Source organism: Austrofundulus limnaeus, unplaced genomic scaffold (assembly GCF_001266775.1).
Source record: "Austrofundulus limnaeus strain Quisiro unplaced genomic scaffold, Austrofundulus_limnaeus-1.0 Scaffold206, whole genome shotgun sequence".
NCBI lineage: Eukaryota > Metazoa > Chordata > Actinopteri > Cyprinodontiformes > Rivulidae > Austrofundulus > Austrofundulus limnaeus.
The window spans coordinates 272,831-292,718 of NW_013952608.1; the positions used below are offsets into that span (position 1 = coordinate 272,831).

The following is a 19,888-nucleotide window of genomic DNA, read 5'->3' on the forward strand; positions in this document are numbered from 1 at the left end:
TGTGTGTGTGTGTGTGTGTGTGTGTGTGTGTGTGTGTGTGTGTGTGTGTGTGTGTGTGTGTGTGTACCTGAGAAACCAGGCTGGCTCTATAGGCAGCCAGTTGTTTCAGATACTCCTTCTTAGCTGTTTCAGTCTTCTTCTTGTAAACCTGAAACACAAACATTTACTGAAGACGTGAACAAGTTCTCAACATTTAAACACAACCAGCTGTCAGTAAAGTGTAGCTGTAAACACTGGATTTATTCTTTTAATACCACGTATCATGAGGCTCAGCTGACACTTTAAACTAAAAACACACAACTTATAAACTCTAAAACACTCATCAATCCTCTGATTCTGAGCTTATTGGAAACTCTGAGGAGTAATAACTGACAGTTCCAGCTTCATGAATAAAACTGTTGATTTCTGCCACAAACATCATGTTTTTACTGAAGACAAGTACAAACATGCAGCCAATGTTCTAATTACAGATGAGATATTTAGATTTTTTGGTCCTTTGTTTAACAGTTTGACATACAGGATGTATGGAGATAAGTTAAAGATATCTGTTCTTAAAACCATCAGTGTCTGTAATAACAAACATTCTGATAATCAAACCTCACAAGCAGAAAATAAGACCAGAAAAAGGGAAAATAAAGTTTAAAAATAAGAAATTCAAACATAGAAAAGAACAGAAAGAAATACATAATGTAAAAAAGATATCTAAATAATTGGATATTTTTTACTAAATGTTTCTTATTTCACTTTCTAATTCGTCAAACTTCTTTCAGACTTCTGGGCAGCTCTTATTGTTTTGTAGAAGTTTGGTTTAGAATAGAAGAATAGAAATAGCCTTTATTGTCCCACCAAGGAACAATAAAGGCTTGAGGTTACATTTCTCAATAATATAAAAAAGGTAAATAAATCTAATTTATCTGCCTGATATTTCTCTTTTTTGTAAGACAGCCTTATTAGCAGCAACAGATGGCTAAAATATTAAGAATTAATAACAATTTCTGGGATATTTAACAATTACAGCTTTATCACCTCATTAAAAGAAAATTATCAAGCCTGACTTCTATAAAAATATATTTCAGCTGCTTCACAGGAAAGCTGAATCCTGACTGATGCAAAACTATTTTTTATTGATAAAGTTGAGGCTTCAAATATTTCGATTGATCAGAAAAGCAAAATGAGATGTAGCACATTTAACTGTCCTCTTTTCTGTTTCATGAAACTATAAATCTCCTCATAATTAAAAAACATAAATCTTCCTCTATTTGATCAAGTGAAATGAAGGAGCTGAACAAGAAGCAGGAATCCATAATTTTTCCTCAGCAGCTGTGAATGATTTTATTTTCCACAACAGTTCATAAAAGCTAAAACAAATCTGTGGTTTTACAAACTCACAGTCGACAGAATCAGGTTATGACAAAGTGAGGGGTTTCAAACTCAACATTCAAAACTGGTTTAAGAACCGCCTGTACCTGTTTCTGCTCTTCTCCCAGGCCGTCCCACATGGAGGCCACGATCTTCGACACCTCCCCGAAGGTGGCGTTGGGGTTCTGGGCCTTGATGTTGGCCTGGGTGTCCCTGAAGAACAAGGCGTAGGCTGAAACCGGCTTCACCGGCTCATTGGGGTCTTTTCTTTTCTTTTTCTTYGGCGTTTTGGGTTTCTTTGAGATGTCGACGGTGGCGGGTCGTTTCTCCCCCTGTCAAAAAGAAACAAACAACTATGAACTGTTGAAGACAGACGTGGGGATGAACAAATGAAGAGAAGGAACTGTTTACAAAGCKGAAACAAAAACAAAACGCCTGAAATGAAAGTTTAATGAAAAGAAGGAAATTCACTAGACATTACCATAAAAACTGCCACTGATGCTTGTTTTATGACTTCTATATGACTTCAGCTGTTATCGATTTAATGAGCCGACTGCAGAGACGAATGATGGGGAACTCCCCACCAGTCAGCAGAACTGATCAGTCCTCTGGTTAAAACTTTAAAAACACCTCCTGCCTCCATGAAACCACAACTACAGCAGCACGTCAGCAACAATTAGCTTCTACTCTCATCTGGTAATAACACAAATTACAACTTATAAAACAACATGAAAATACTTTATATTCAATTCATTTAATTATTTTATTTGTGGACAGGGGTTTAGGTTAATTTTGATTTACCTGATGTTGCTTGTTGGTTTTGTCTTTTGTAAATTATTACTTCCCTTTATGAATAAATACTTGTTTTATTTTGTTTTATTCTGTCAGATTTTCATCTCTGATCTGATGATGTTCTCCTGGTGTCTGATTCTTTACAGTCATGCACCATTTTATATTGGTTTGATGTTTTCTGTGCTTTTCTGTCCCAGCAGCATTTTATTCCTTATTATAAATAAGTGTTGTTTGCAGTAAGTTTAGACTGCAACAAACAAATATATAATAGAAATCTGTAAAACTGATGCAAACTTTTAGTAATACTGCAAATTAAGCAAACTTATTGTTTTATAAACTTTATTCTACCACTGTCAGAGCACAACAGCTTAGGAACATACATTATCAAAACTTAATAATAGACATCTTGGTTTAAACTRAATGCTTTCCTTTAGAATGTTCTAAAATTCTTAAAAAAATCTAATCTATCTACAGAAAACAGACTCATTTGTTACCATCTTAACTTCGTAGTTTGTTTCATATAAATAAAATAAGCCAGAAACTGAAATGATTAAGGAACAAGAATGTAAAATAATGTGTTTATACATTTCTTAATCAGTTGAAACAAACTATTTTTATTGGTCAGCGTAGTGGCTGAAACATCTGCTTTCTTCGTACTTGTTTCAGGTCTGGTTAAATATGACTTATCTGTTAAATTTATATTCCCCACAACCCCAGGAGTAATAGACTAAAATTACAGCTTAGACTTCAGCTACAAGTAAAATGTAACAAACACTAATATAGAGTTACATCGTTGAACATGTTATTAATGTCAGAGTGTCGTTCTAATTTCACTCTGATGAAGACGTCAAAAACTGTCAGACTGACACTGAAAGTGTCTAAAGGACTGAGGTTCATAAAATAAAGGTGATAAAATTAGTGCCACCAAAAGAAAACATTGACATTATTGCAACAAAAGTTGATGAAAAACCAGCAAGATCAAACCAGCTAAGAATAACCTCAAATAAAATTCATTAAATAAGAAGAATAAAGACACTACTGGTATATGTTTGTGGTTTAACCTTGAAAATGGCAACATGTGCAGTGTGTGTGTGCGCGTGTCTGTTTGTGTATGTGTAGTACATGACTGTCAGCTAGTACTGCACACAAGTTTAGCTTTATATCTATATAATTTGTTGACTAAAAAGCATTTTTGTGTAAGGTTAAATCGATTAGCCGTGGCGAGCATCCTAAACTGACTTGAATTTAGTGTTGAATTTAAGTGTTTTTGAAACACAAAAYTTGCTTATGTTTACTCAGAGCTACAGGCCAGTGTGGGTGAACATGTAAATGTATAAAAACAACCACAGTTTAGATGTTCAGRAGTTTATTGTGAAGGTGCTACAGTATGTGGTTCTATTTTGTTATTGCTTTCTGCCAGACTTGAAGCCAGTAAACCTGTATTTAACTCTCTGCAGCTACAGTGAAAACATTCAGCAGTAATAGTTTCATTTCCTCAGAAAACTGAGAGCTGTTAGTGCAGCGTGTTTGTTTTGTTGTGGGGCAGCTAACAGTGAGGTAACTGGTTTCTTTCCAGTGGATGGCTCTATATATGACACATAATGTTATAATCCCTTACTTTATACACACAGAGTAAATCAATAATGGTAGTTTCATATCTCACTGTGTATATCTTGGTGAAACACGACAAAAATGACTCACACAGTCAAGAGGATCTGTGTTTCTGTGCATTTGTGTGTACTGTATGTGTGTGTTTGTTTTGTTTACCCTGAGTCCATCATCATTGTCATCCTCATGTGCTGAGCTGGATGGAGATGGTGTGGTGGATTTACTTCCAGGAGGAGATGGGGAGTTATGGTTAACGGAGTTCCCATTCAACCCCAGCTGGGATTGGTTGATGGTAGACAACTGGTTTTGATGGTTTAGGCCTGATTGGCTCCTGGGTCCGAGTGCTGCTTTGATTGGCTGTTGGCTGCAGGTGAACCGAGAGTCTGAGTTCACCATCTGCTGCATCTGAGTAAAGACAGGAGGTGTTAATAATGACAGAATAATTAGATGTATGTTTACATTTTCATGTCCTTCAGAAGAAGTTTGTACTATTTGGTTTTCACGTAAAGACAACATACATATCTGTACAAAGCCACAAGTATTTTACCTTTATTTTGACACTAGTGTCACAAATCTAAAAAAAGTTGGGTCATTTTGAAAAGACAAGAAGCCCAAAGCCTGAAGTAACAAACATTTTCCTGATTTCCTGTCATGAACTGCAGCCTACTGATAACCACACAATGTTCTTTAGTAAATCAGACAATATACAAATATATTTGTCAGATAAAATTTAGATTTCAAAAACTATATGGCATACTGCATTCCTCCTACTTATCATTTTTCCCATTCACATTAAAACAGCAGTTCTTTAAATAAAGTAATTTATCTATAAAGTTTTAATGCATGTTAATGATTAAAATGCATATAATATTAATCCCACACACATATTGATCATAACAGCTTATTACCAAAAACATTTCAGAATTTGTGTAACATTACAAATAATAAAATAATGAATAAAATCCACATTAAAACAACTTTGTGTTTTTCTTTTGACCGGTTGTATTATTACAAATGCAAAGGGGACTGTCTATATCTATAAAGTACTTGAAAAAAAAAACAAACAAACAAGTAAAAGTAAAATTACATAAACAGAAAATAAATTTCACTGATGAGAAAACTACTCCAGTAAAAGTCATAAAACTGTTCACAAAAATTGGGACAGTAAAAGTACTTTTACACACTCTCTAAGAAACAAACTGTTGAATTTACTGAACCTAATTGGTTCCACTAAGCCAGGATGAGTAAACTGAGTAATATATGTATAATATAATATATATGTAATACAGTATGTGTATATATTTTGTTCAATTTACTCAACTAGGCTTAGTGGAGCCAGTTGACATGACTTTGTTGAGTAAATTCAACACTTCATTTTTTAAAGTGCAGAAACATGATGATTTCATGATGAGTTCAAACATATTTTATTTGTAACGAGTAACTAGGTCTTACATTTTAAAGTATAGAAGTATAATTTTTGCTTTCAAATTTAACAAAATAAAAGTAAAAGTAGCTATTTAAAACAATAATTGGTAAAATTACAAATCCTCAAAAAATAAATAAATAAAAGTACTTAAGTACTGTAACAAAGTAAATGCACTTAGTAACTATAAACCTCTGCAAATACACTTACTGAAGTGATTAAACATTACATGTAAAGAGAACAACAGAATGAATTTAGAAACTAATTCATTTGGGAAAGAGACCATCACAGTGTCTGGATCCAAAAAGAACCAAAACATAATTAGTGGAAATTGACATGAATATCAACAAATGCTTTTTCATATGTCCTCATTATCTTCTGAATAAATCAGCTGTAACGTTTTTCAGAAGAGATGGGAAAGAAAAAAAAAACAAGATTATTTGCATATTATACTGGACTTGTATATGCACTGTACCTAAATTTATTGCATGCTAGTTGTCTTTACAACCAGTTCTCCTGCCTATAAATGGTAATAAAAATAAATTAAAAGACATTTAAGTGTCTCTAAAGTAGCTGATAAATGGGTTTCAAGTCCAGTTTAAATTTCAGACTGCACACAGGACTGAAAGGGTGTTGGAGGTGCACAACAACATGCTCCTGATTCAGCTGTGAAACGTCTGTCTTTGCTTGGCAGGGTTTGTGCGGTGTGCAACAGTAAAGGATTCACTAATAATGAAATCTGATAGTAACCCTGGCAACAGGAAATACAGGTCTGAGGTAAGACAGGATCAGAAGTCATTTAAAACATCAATTGCCATTTCCCACTCATGTGTAAGTACATCAATAAAGCTTTTTAAACTCCATTAGAGAAATGGCTACATATCTGGAGGAGACGACGAGTCCACAGGTGCAGACTGAACAAATACACTCGGGTTTATTCTCTGTGCCTCCAGGGGCTTGGTAATTTATCAGAGCGGTGTTTACTGCAGGGTATAAAGTGACCAGACAGCCTGGTCCACACTTTTACTGTCACACCTGTGTCATGAATGCATAATGCTTTATAAAACAATGGAAGGATTCCTGAAACGATGATAAAGAAAATGGAAGAAAAATATCACCTTTGATTTAGGATCTGGTCGATCAATGTTATTTTAAAAATCAAAGCTACCGTACAATAAAGCAAATAACCGTGCACCATTCTGTGACCTTTAAATGCAATGATGTCTGACAATAAACACAACAAAAATACGTAGTTTAAAGACACAAAGAAATGTGATTTCGGGAAAAAAACATCTTAAAAACTACTGATAAAAACATATCTGAAGTTACAAAGCCCTAAATTATGTTCTTGAATAACTTTTAGATACATTAATTTACATATACTCAGTTATGGCAGTTTTTTTTTTTTATAAAGGTGTTTAATATTGGCTAAAGTAAATAACGACTTATATAGACTAGTTGTAGTTAATACTGTGAAGTTACTTAATACTGCAAATGTTTAAAAAGTTTCAGAAGATCTGGATTTGTTCAGCTAAAATAATATTAATATGAAATAATATTTTGTTCGGACAAAATAACATTAATTTGAAATAGWTTGGTAGCTGATATAAGTAACTTTATATATTTATAGTAAGCCACATTCATACTAAGATATACAAAATATTATTATTGAAAAATATTTTGTTCGGACAAAATAACATTAATTTGAAATAGATTGGTAGCTGATATAAGTAACTTTATATATTTATAGTAAGCCACATTCATACTAAGATATACAAAATATTATTATTGAAATGTATAATAATGTATAATAACTTTCTGTATATTGTTGAGCACAGTGGCATGAAATTAACAACATTTCTGGGTGATTATTATAAATATTTTACAAGTTAAAAAACATTTGAGATAAGACTCAAAAAACTTTATTGTCTGTCACAAGTTGTAATAGAAAATTGTCTGGTTCAGTCAAGAGGCTCAGACACATTAAAACACATAATAAAACAAACCACACGTAAATCCCCAGCTCCCATTTCACATAAAACCATAGAACCTGAAAATATAACAAAACACATAACAATGGTTCATTYGTTTTTCCACTTACTGCAACAATACTACATATTATACATTAAAGCATAAATTAGACAAGTGGGAAAAAGTTTTTTTTTTTTCAGAGTAATCATTTTTCACCGTTTCGGTTTTAACTGGCATTTCCAATATGAGCAGTCTTGAAGTGAGTCAGCCATTAGTTCTGTTCTGTCCACTTCTCAGGAAAAGAAAAGTTAACATCGCTAACCTCAGCGGGGGAACGTTGACACCTACCATCACGAATACGAAGACGGGACAGGGATGGTGGTGTCGTATTTAGAGTTTCCTCTGAGTACGCATTAAACAAGTACGGATGTGGTCTGGGGCRATGTGCCCCTCTCGAGAACACGTTACCTGAAAACAGCCGCTGAACGCTCTTGCGGTRTTTAGGTGGAAAACAGAGCGACGCGTCTCAAACATGGGAAAAGCTTTTAGCCGATGATGGAAATAATGAATCTGTGGTTTGACCTTGACTTGCAAAAAAACATTCATTTGCCAGTAAGGTTAAAGGTCTCATTAGACGTCATGACTGTGTATTCATAACTGAAATATTAAATGAATAAAACGTGACTAATGTACTAAAAATTTCATGGATTAGGTAAAATGAACAATTTCAAAACTCTTTAAGAAAAGCAGTTTATTATTATTATTATTATTATTATTATTATTATTATTATTATTATTATTATTATTATTATTGTCGCAAAAAGGAGAGAGGTGGGTGATAATGCAATAACATTTTTGATCATGTCTGCTGCCAAAATATCTCAAGCACCGCTGGACAAATTCTAATGAAACTACTAAAAGTTTAATTATTGGATATACCTCTGCAACAGATTAACATTTGAGGTTACCTGTAGTTAAGGTGGCTGCCAATTGACTTTAACTCCCCCACACAAAAACAGCTATAAATCATTCAAATTTACTGAGCTAAAAGTAGACATGCTGAGAGCCATTCATAACTAATACTCTAAATGTGTCATCTAATACATTATCACATGAGATTGTGCATAACATTATCACCATGGTTTGACCAAAACAAATATAACAGTTTTTTCTCAAAATAAGATGATGTTAGTCTAAAACTCAAAAGGCAGCAGGTGACATGAACTCCTTTGAAGAAACCCAAGTCTTAAATTCCTAAAATAATTACGGGCCAGCTCAGAATGACAAACTCTATGATGACAAATGTGCCAATAAAATCAAAATGTAGCAAAGATATTCAGAAAAGGAACAAGTATAGAGAAGAGGCATTTCAGAAGGTCAAATCAAAGGGCTCGAGTACCTAAAGACAATCCAAACCTCAAAACTAAGTCRGACATGAAAATATTTTAAAACCCGTGCATCAGGTTTTCCCTGTGAGTGAGTGAATAGGCAGAGGGGTGATGGGAGAACCCCTGATGTCTGAGTAAAGACTGACTCATGTCAGCATGAAGTCGCTTCATGTCTGCACTGTGGTTTATGTTCAGAAATGAAAAGGAGAGCTGTGTAACTCAATCTGTTTTTCCTTTTACTCAAGACAAGTTGGAATTACTCTGTTATACAATAAATAATCACACTGAAATGCTCTCATACCAAAATGACTGTTTAGGACACATTTTGACTGTRATGAATAAAGCTGACAGAGCAGTAAGGGCTTCTTAAACTCTCTCACAACCAGCCGCTGAACGCTCCTGCAGTTTTTAGGTGGAAAACAGACATTTTTCAAACATGGAAAAGCTTTGATGAATTTAGATTACAAATATGAAAGATTGGTATTTGATGATGGCTTATTTTATGTTGAATCTAATTTTATAAACTTTTATTTTGTATATTTTCTGAACTTGTTTTGACTCATCCATTCCAAATATACCAGAACTCCGTAACGTCCATTTAAATTTTTGCCATGCTGGGATGAAAATTATTTAAGTAGAGAAAGGTTTTTTTAAGAAAATGTAAAGTCTAAGTACTTTGTAAAATAGAATGTCCTCAGATTGTTGTTTTATTTCTTTTAGATTAAAGTTCCTGCAGGACGATGTTGTTCTTCTATGTGTTTTTTTTTTCCTTTCGCATTTAAATTCACAGGCAAACCTGCTTCAGTCTAGCCTGGCCCTTGCCTTCCTACGCAGCTCCGCTCAATTCTAGTTTCCCTTGATGATGTTGATGATGATAATTTATTTCAGACAAACTGCTCCGTCTGGGATTTCTCCCATAGACAAGCATTTTTTCAGGAGAGTTTTGTTCGGGCCAATCAGAGAACAGAACGTCAATTTTCTGCGCAGTGTCTGCTTGTAGTTTATTTTACCTGGGCCAATCAGAGAACAGAACGTCAATTTTCTGCGCAGTGTCTGCTTGTAGTTTATTATGCCTGGGCCAATCAGCAAACAGAAGGCGGAGTTTTGAACGACGTTGATGTTCTGCGCAGTGTCTGCTAGTTAGTTTAGCATACGGCAGTGGAGGAAGTGAATGAAGCCAGTCTGTGTTGATAAGGCTTCCAAATTAAATTAAATTTGTCTGAYAAAGCAGCAGCTCTCATTTACAGTTGTCTCGTTCTGCTTGGTACTTTTTTCCTCAGTAGGGTTGTTTACAGCCCACGCAATTTCTTGTTAGCTTCTTAGCTTAGCCTCCTTCACAGTGGACCTGGCTACAAACGTCACAGCCAACCGATCCAGTAGTTTTAAACTTCAAAAGAGGCCATGCCTCCAGCAAGAATCGCAAGTCCAGACCCTCGTACGAAGCAAAGTGAAGGACAAGGGTATGGTTTTTACCAGGCTAGCTTCAGTCCAACAGATGTTGTCAATTAACCTGCAAAAATACAACCTACATATTTTTCTTCTGCTATGTATCAAAAAAAAAAACCCAGAGAAGCACATCATAAATTCTAAACTTAAACTAGAAAACTACAATCAAAACCCCACCAGCAGAAAAGCATTTATCACTTTCCACAGTCAACATTCAGAGAGCAGCAACAGCAAATTAAAAAAGAGCAGTCGGCATCTTCAATTTAATGACAACCGAAGAGTCTTGCTCCATTTAGAATAATAAACGCACACTTTGACTTCAGTCTCTCTGGTCCTATTTCTACCCAACCCGATTAGGCTGAGCCCAGCATGGTTGCTAAGCAACAATAATTCATGGACCGGCAGTAAAATGTATGTTAGTATGAAAATATAACAAGGAGGTCTAGTTCTTCAAAAAGACAGAGAAAAACATAGGGCTGAGGCTGAGCAAAAAAATAAATGAATAAAACCTTCCCTTTCCAGAAGAAAATAATGAGCTCCATGATTTGTAATTAGCAGACAAGTTAATCACAATCAAAAAGGGAAAAATATCTGAATTTAAAGTAAATATGTAATTTCTGTAGTATTTTATWGTCATTCTAATCAGCTAAAGTCAGGGCTGAGAACTTCTAGGTTTTTTGTTTTGTTTTGACTAAAATTTCATCAGTCCCATTTATTGTAGAGATGAAGGAAACAGTCAGAAGAACTGAAAGATCAAGAGTGGGAGGTGAGAAAGTTTCCTTCTTAATCAAAACAGCAGTGATCTTTATTACAGATACCGACACTTACATACCTCTGGCTCAGTCGTGAACAGACAGAAAACTAACTGCAAGTCTTGGGCATAACTTTCATTTCTTTACTGTATGACAAAGTCTGTCACGTCTGAATGTCACAGCTAAAAGCAAGATTTTCACTTTACTGTGAAATGTTAACTTCAATCTGAAACAAATGCCAGGTTGACCAGCTGCTCTGACTGGCCTTCAAATAACACTGCCCGGGGCAATGTGCTATTTCACACAGTTGTGCTGGGTACAATATAAAAGAATTCAGGTAAAATATCACTGCAGGCTGTCGGCTCAAATCTCAGATTCTCATTTACCTTCCAGCAGGTGAAGTCAAAGTCTATTTGATCAATAAATAAACCAATAGTTCAATCTAATATCTGTCTTTTGAGAATCAGATCAACTCAGTGCAGCTCTCTCTCCCTGTTAGAGAAGCAGCCAGTCACATGAAGCAGATCAAACTTTCAATTATTTCAGTCATGAATGATTTAATGGAGGCAGCAGGTGTCAAAACCTTTATCGAAATGCTCTAAACTACTTCTTTAAGAGTGTTAACATGGTGCTGCTCATCTTTGTGCAGTTTGTTCCAGATGATCTAAGTGGTACCAGAATAACTGATGATAGCAAATTTCCATTTATGTATCTACAGAGAACTACAACCCCAATTCCAATGGAGCTGGGGCATTGTGTAAAACATAAATAAAAACAGAATACAGTGATTTGCAAATCTTTTTCAACCTATATTTAATTGAAGACACTACAAAGACTTAAATATTTAGTGTTCAAAATGATCAAATTAAACGTTTTTCTGTGGGTGTTTTTGCAAATATTTGCATTTTATGACTGCAATGTGTTTCAAACTGGACAGGAGCAACAAAAGACTGGGAAAGTTGAGGAATGCTCAGAAAACACCTGTTTGGAGAATTTCACAGGTGAACATTTTCATTGGAAACAGGTGAGCGTCATGATTAGGTTTAAAGGGAGCAACCCTGAAAGGCTCAGCTGTTCACAAGCAAGGATGGGGTGACGTTCACCACTTTGTGAAAAACTGCAAGAGCAAATAGTCCAACAGCTTATGAATGTTTCTCAAGGTACAATTGCAAAGAGTTTAGGGATTTCATCATCTACAGTCAATAATATCATCAAAAGAACGCTTCAGAAAAACACTGTCCATGAACACAGTTCGTGCTGCATCTACAAGTGCAAGTTAAAACTCTACCAAGCAAAGCCAACATCCAGAAACACTGCCGGACTCTCTGGACCTGAGCTCATCTGAGATGGACTGACAGAAACAGAAAACATGTCCTGGGGTCTGACAAGTCCACATTTCAAATTGTTTTTGACCCCCCCAATGAGAAGTTAATGTGTGATTGGTCAAAAGTGCTTCAACTCCTCGCTTAAAAAAAAAAAAAAAAAAAAAAAAAAACACTAAAAAACCTACTTGCTTCTAGAATCTGACTGTTGTACCCAGAAGCAGACAATTATAACGAGTCAAATGGCCAAAAGCTCATGGATGGAGATAAAACAGACATTTTTCCATGAAGAAATCTGTCTGAAGAAAATTGTGCAATTTTAACGGGACAGATTTGAGGACATATAACGATGGATATCTGTAGCAGGAAGAAATGAATGTCAAACAACCACATGATCACTCATCAACTGCTTTGTATGGACCCTGAAGGTTAATCTTGGACAATATCTGATGATYGACTCTTTTAAATGAAACCAGAGAGCGTTGACAGAGAGGAGAAGGTAGAAATGACTCAGCCTGKAACTGAAAATATVGATGGAGGACAACAGAGCTGCTTCATGGAACAAGAACCTCAGCTTAGCCTGCTAGCTTTAGTGTTAGCCCCAATGCTACAGGGTGGACATAGCTCGCTCACACCGAGGACCTATCCACGTCATCATTCACCCAGAATGCTTTGCATGTAAATTAAAATTGCTCCGTCCATGTTAAAATACATTTTTAAAAATTTACAAAACAAAACATCCTGCAGTATTTTTACAGTCTTTATTTTACAGTTAAAATAAATATTTGTCAAATAAAGTCTAATGTTACAACTAACTGTAGATCCCTTTAATGTATTTTGTTTTAGTTCATGCAGTTTGAATGCTCAGAACACACAACTGTTAGAAAAGTAATACTGCACAACAACCATGGTTCTGTGGAACACTCACCACAGACAGAGTACTGGTCATGGGTCCACCACCTGGGCTGAATGTGCCACCATCCTGGTTCAGTCCAGCAGCTCCATCCTGCCTGCCAGGCAAGCCAGGCAGTTCCCCGCCCTGCAGCTGGTAGTGGTGGTGCGGAGCTGCACTGGACGGGGGCTCCACAGAGTGATACAGTCCGGATGAAGAATCGTGGGGCAGGTGAGGGGGCAGCATGTGGTCTGGCAAGGTGGGGGGAGTGATGGGTGGGATGTTGAAGTCATCATCGCCCAAACCGTTYACTGGATAGGACTACAAACAAAAACACACAAACAAGAAAATGTGATCAGAGCTATTTTTAGTTCAGCACTTTCACTAAAATGACGTTCCTAGAAATCAAAYACAGCATTTCTTGTTTGCCTCCAGTGATGTGGGACAAAGTCGTGCTCAGAGCTCGGGTGGACGGACAATGTTGCCCTCAGCAGAGTGACAACTTGGAGAAAATCAATAAGAATTGTTGCATAGAGGACTGTAAGAGACTGAAGTGTCATGAAACATTACTGTCAGAGATAATAGATGGAGAGATTCTTTAAAAATGCCTGTTGTAATTTCCTCAGTTTAAATCCAGTCTGAACTACCGCCTTGTGTTTTTCATGCAGCCACTTTTTCCTCTATCACAGACTAACTGTCACTAATCACTTTTAATTATAAGCCTATTTGTTTTAAATACTTTTCAACAAATCCTTTACTCAGCTGCATAACACTACAGTGATTTAATTGTAAGAACATAGTTTGTCTACAAGAATAGAAACAGATCAACCCCTTTCTTATGAAAAAWATACATCTTCACTAATTTGACATGCAGAAGCAAAAATCTGGAGCAGTCTTGTATACGATTCTGTGCGCAGGGACACGTGAGATGGAGACATGAAGAAGGAAATGGAGTGAGAGAATCATGCAAGAGGAGTGAGGGGAAAGAACACGGGAGAGAGAAAAAGAGAAAGAGGCAATGCTAGAGAAGCCTTCTCATACTAATCTGACAGAGGAGATCTTTTATAGAGACTGACAGCCTTTTCTGCTTGGCTAGCCACACCAGTCTCTCCATCTCGTTTTCTTTTGCTCTTCGTCTCTCACCATCCTTCTCCTTCAAACCCCTCACTTCTGCACTTGCTCCCCTAATCTCATCCTCAATTTCTCTTTCATCTCTCACTTTTACATTTTCTCTCCCTCGTTTCTGCTCTATCTCCAGCCCACTCGCAGTGTTCTGTTATAATTTGCATGACTTGAGAGCTGAGTGATGAGTTAGAGATTGAATTACATTTATATATGATCGTTTTATAATTCACAGCAACCGTGGTAAACCACGACTCTTATCTGATAGTTTTGCCGCTTTAAAATAACTTGTGGAAGACGGAAAATAAAGTTAGTATTGGGCTTTCAGACCCAACATCAATGGCTTTAAGAAAAAATCCATCTTGGTGTCTTTGTAATTTTGTGGTGTTTCATAGCATTTTTGCATGTTCACAAACGAAGCATATCTAACAGTTTCTTCTTGAATGACAAACACCCCAAAACTGGAATTACTACCACAGCTAGCTTTTCTTTTAACACATTTCTGACTTGGAAAACGTTCTTTTAACATTTGGGATTTTATGAGTATAAAAAAGACTAATGGTGCAAAAATAAATATTTCAGACCAAACTGTACACAGCAGGACGAGATATAATCTAAAAGCAGCTTAGAGACTTGATTTTGCATGTTTAGTCCTCGGGGCAGAAATGGATAATTGTACAAGTGAGCAATCATGAATCTTTAGATCAGATTTACTTCCTGTTCTCTAATAGAAACTATTTTTAAAAAGTAAAAACATATGTAGTAGCTTCAGGGAACATTTTGTTAACAGTGSGAACTTCATTTTTTATCTTAGTGGTTTTATTAACTTTTAATGAGCAAACAAAGACCAATACAATGACCAGAGGTGCACTATTTGTCTTTTTTTATTATTTTAGTTTCTTCTTGTATAAGTGTCATAAAAGATAACTTCATTTTGGGCTTTGGGTTTCTATTTAACAAAATGAGATGTTGATAGTTCTATACTCAGATCTAATTTTCCTGGAAAAAAATCTTTACAGTTTCAAGAGAGAACTATAAATTCAAGTATTTTCAAAACCTAGAAAATGTACAATAAAATTCTAAGTATTTTCAAAGCTCTAAGCCCACCTACAATCCCTGTATTAACTAAAATGATGCATGTTTATAGCTCAGTCAGCTTATGAAATATTTATTAACTGTTTATTATGTTCATCAAAAAAAAGTTCTAATGTATTCATGATTACATAGACAAAAGCAAAAAATCATTGTTGGAATGACATGCAAACATCTGCAGAATGCTGATTTATATTTAAACGATATACAGGAAGGTACCTAAAAATGTATTTACACATACATTATGTATGTGTGTTGGGAATGACTCTCAGCTACCACCACACCAAATACTCACTTAACATTTGTAAAAATGATTAGGTTATAGCCAGTTTAGTGTTTTCTAAAGTCACTTATCTGTGGTGGCCATCTTGAAGGAGTTGACTCTAAACGTTTATAAGTACATCCTGAGTATTTTCTGAGTTTCTTCAGRATCCGTCCAGTGGTTCATCAGATATTTTGCCAACACAACAAATGATGATCACCCACATACAACCAAAAACATCTTTGCCAGTTCCTGGTGATAATGAGTTTACACACATCTTATAAAGCCTAAAGAAGAGTAGTGAAAAGTGTCACCCAGCAATCAGTAAAATGTGACTCTAAGCTTGGACGTCAACATCACACCAAACAAGACACAAGTCCAAAATCTCTTTCCTGGTCTCACAGTTTGTCCTGATGGAGCTCAGCGCTCYGCATAAATTACACTGCATGTCTGTTTTCTGTCTGCCTCTCACTCTCCCTCCTTCTCCTACTTTATCATTTCTTCAGCCTCTGCATAAATTACTCCTCTTCCTCGCTCTCTCATTCAAGTCAGTACAAAAGCCTTTTGCTYGTGCACTGGGAGCTTCTGGAAAGACTAATGTAGTCAGGATTAAGTCCTTTCACACGTGTTGTGTTCACATCACAACTGCACTTGTCACACCTCAGTGTTCATTTTGTGCAATATGGAAAAGCACATATGGACCTGAGTAATAAGGCATTCTGTGACGAGCGTTCAGACGAACCGATCTGCAGTTGGTGCGTGAGTCATCTGTGAGAACATCTATCTAAAAGTCATTAAATTACATTTGATCATAAATGTCTGACACGTATTGTGATATTTTTTTAAAACCTTCCATTTCTCAGCACATTTACATAAATTATGTAAATCTGTGAAGAAAAAAAAGTTTTTTTTAATCTTTTAAAATGCCCTGGACAGTCTAACAGTTTTTCAATATCGCTTAAAGTTTATGTTTATTGTAATGTCTCTACAAGTTTAACACATCTATAGCTCCTGTAACAACAAAAACAACTAATTTTTTTGTTTTCCTTTTTTTCCCTCCTGGTTCACCTGAAAACATCACCATCATGAAGTCACTGCAGTTAGACGTTCTTTAAACACTCCTTGAGTTGATAAGGGATGTTTCTGTTGACTATCATTTAAAAAATCTATTTATGTTTGATGTTAGACAGTTAATGAGTTGATCTGTCACTCTCAGTGCTTATTTATTTCCTGTGCTCTCAGGTCTGATTGTTTAGTTTGTGTTTAATTTTAGAACAACTTTTACATCATAGATTTTAAAAGCTGCCTCTGAAGAAGTTAAAGTTTAAAACTGTCCACAGGAAGAATGAACACAGAAGAGTACATCTGGTCCCAAAAATATATATGATCCTCCCTCTTAAGTTTTCTTTATTAGCGAGAGTCATGCTGGTTTTCTTCAGCCATGATAATGCTTTACTGGGCTTGAGCTCCTGCAGGCTGGCTTCTCACTGCAGAGGGAGAGAAGCAGAGAGAAGCGGACCGTAGACAGGAACCTGGAGTCGGTTATCATAAATGCTGGAAAAGTTACACCCCCTAAATTTAATTACATTAAATGCCTGAAAACATGCGCAAGTAAAAGAGAACAAAACATTTCTACTGAAACTGATTTACTGATCTGGGTCCAGGTGGGACTTTATATGGGGTCAAATCAGAACAGGACCCCTATACTAAAATGAATATATAGCTCATTAACACTCAATCAGATGTTGTTGATTTCCCCGACTTAAAAGTCTTATAAAACTATTTTATTTCWTCCCCATGGCTGCATTCTCTCCTCTTTTACCATTTCTGTATTTTGACGACAGACATTTTCCCCAGGGACTATTTGTTGGAATTTCTCATCTCTGATCTTTTTGCATCTCCACCACAAAAACCGGGGACTAAACAAAMAATCACCTAATTCTAAATCCTGTGACATTTAAAAGATGGTTCAGTGAGTTAGAATGAAAAATCAAGCCAGTGATACAAGAATAAAGCCATGTTTTGTAACTATTTTTTTAGATAATTAGATAAAATGGTAAAACATAACCACCTCAACACATATACCCTGCTGAATGTGAGGGTTTTGTAGTTCATTATCTGCAGGTAAAATAAACTCAACATGAAGCACAGGAACATGGAAAATAAAAGCAGACACATTGTAGAGCTGAAGAGCTACACAGCAGTCTGTTGCTTTTATCTCCTGAAAGTACAAAATGTTACCATTTTCACACCTTTGCCACCTGCAGATAATAAACTTTAAAGCTGTAAATTCTTTTCCTACTCCTGACTACAGCGTTACTTTTCCCCTGGTGGTTAAAATATTGTCATTAAGACAAAAAGACTCAAGCACAGATGGCTAAAAATAACCCCACAGAAATAAAATTTAGCTGACACCCAACTAATTCTGAGTTATTTATTCCAAAATGCATAATTTATTATTTCTTTTAATTACTGTGTTCTTTTAACCTTTGCACAGACATCTTTCTTTCTATTTGTAGAAAAACTCTTTCCATCATTGGGCTTTTTTTATGAACATACAAAGAACTTGAAATAAAATCCACACAACTTGTTTATTCTTGAGGATGACTGTGTGTCAAATACATTTTAATTAAACACTTTCCTTGCTTGCAGATGCAGGTCCACATCTGTAAGTCTGAAAAGCGGCTGCTGTCACTTGTCTGTATTAAAGCTGAGGTTGATTTGATGAAAGCTGCAGGCCCAGATCAGAGCTGCACTGACTGGGTTGCATTTCGGTGTGCACTCACCCAGGGAAGACGATGTACGTCGGCCATGTGTGCGTCCCTCCTCCACTGCTGTGAGGGTGGGTTTGGTGGCGTCACCTTGGTGAGCGGGTGAGGGGGCTGTGGCACACGAAACTGTGGGAAGAATCACAAAGACAAACAAAGATTGAAATGAGACCAGGGGCAAGAAAGAGGTCAGGGGTCAAACAAAAAGGCCATGAAGAGGAGTAAAGACAAAACAYGAGGAAGGCAGAGAAATTCCCCATGAAAAGCTCACACAAAAAGACACACAGTCTCCTACAGGCAGGTTAAAATAGTTTCAGTTTTCTAAACGAATATTGCTTTTAAATCTGCAATCATGAACAGATATTGAGCCGATCTGACTTAAAGGAAGAGACGATGCTACACAGAGAGACACACTGTAACTAAATATTTCCTCCTCAACAGCCACACTAACACTATGTACAGCTGCAATGAGAAAATACACAAAAAACWGATATGACTTTTATTAAGGAGGAAGTTGATTTCCAAGCTCTTTTTAACACCATAATGCTGTGCTTTTTCACACTTTTATGGTGACAGTTTTTAATTTTCAAGAAACCATTTATAACCACTGATAATCTTTGCTCATCTTTGCAACCATAACGGTAAAAAAAGTTTATATGTGGATGTTTTGTTTCACTTTATGAATGGCAGGGGCCCAAATGGGGTGTCCAATATGGAGGACCAAAACTGACATGATTAAAAATAAAAGTAGAAATATATAAACAGCCCAGTAAATAAATAAATACACTTAAAATGCACCAATAAATGGTCTCAGTTTAGCAACCGAAGGGTAGTTATGTTAGTTATGGATAGAGCCGTCTCGGAGTTGTGAAGGGAAGCTGCAAACAGATTTCCTCTCAAATAAGATGCATTCTCCTAAAACGACCAGTAGAACAGGCAAGCACAATCGATCTGCACATGGTTCCTGCTCCTTCCTGTCTGTTGACCAATAGGAAAGGAGCTGACCCAAGAAGGGCACCCCACCTTATTTACATATAAGGCAGAAAAGCATAAAGTACAGTAAAAACATAAAACATAAAAATGTAAATACAACAGATGGAAATAAGACTTGTGGGGAAAACAAAACAAAAAAATCTAATAAACAAATGCATCTACAGTATAAAGTAAAACAAAAAACTATGTATTTTTAAAAACAATTTGTTGGAACTAAGATGGAAAAATAAATATACTGCTAAAAAATAAAAGGGAACACTTAAACAACACAATCTAACTCCAAGTAAATCAAACTTCTGTGAAATCAAACTGTCCACACTGATTGACAAACAGTTTCACATGCTGTCAGTACATTCAACTTTGTACAGAACAAAGTATTCAGTGAGAATACTTCATTCATTCAGGTCTAAGCTGTGTTATGTGACTGTTACCTTTATTTTTTGAGCAGTGCATAAAGGTCAATTAGATTATAAAACATGAGGTAAAGTTCCCTTTTATAATTAATTGGTGCATTTTAAGTGTATTTTGTTTATTTATTGGGCCATCTATTTATTTCTGCTTTTATTTTTAATTATGTCAGTTTCGGTCCTCCATTGTCAAAAATATCAACATTCCTAAATAACGTAATGCTACAGTTTAATATCTAATTAGAGATCAAAACTGGCGTCTTTGCATTTGTGTCCTGTTTAAATTATATA

The 19,888-nt window shown here is 35.8% G+C and overlaps 1 protein-coding gene across 3 annotated transcripts in view; it reads right to left on the reverse strand.

Annotated features, from left to right (window-relative positions):
* tox (thymocyte selection-associated high mobility group box) overlaps positions 1-19,888 on the reverse strand; it is a 50,382-nt gene that overhangs the window by 6,583 nt on the left and 23,911 nt on the right. For all 3 annotated transcript variants that reach the window (XM_014018954.1, XM_014018953.1, XM_014018952.1), the window contains 5 exons: positions 18,216-18,326; positions 12,990-13,274; positions 3,919-4,164; positions 1,467-1,691; positions 68-148 (listed from right to left, as the gene is read on the reverse strand). In XM_014018954.1, coding sequence (XP_013874408.1) covers positions 68-148; positions 1,467-1,691; positions 3,919-4,164; positions 12,990-13,274; positions 18,216-18,326 — 948 coding nt within the window. The remainder of the gene's footprint in view (positions 1-67; positions 149-1,466; positions 1,692-3,918; positions 4,165-12,989; positions 13,275-18,215; positions 18,327-19,888) is intronic.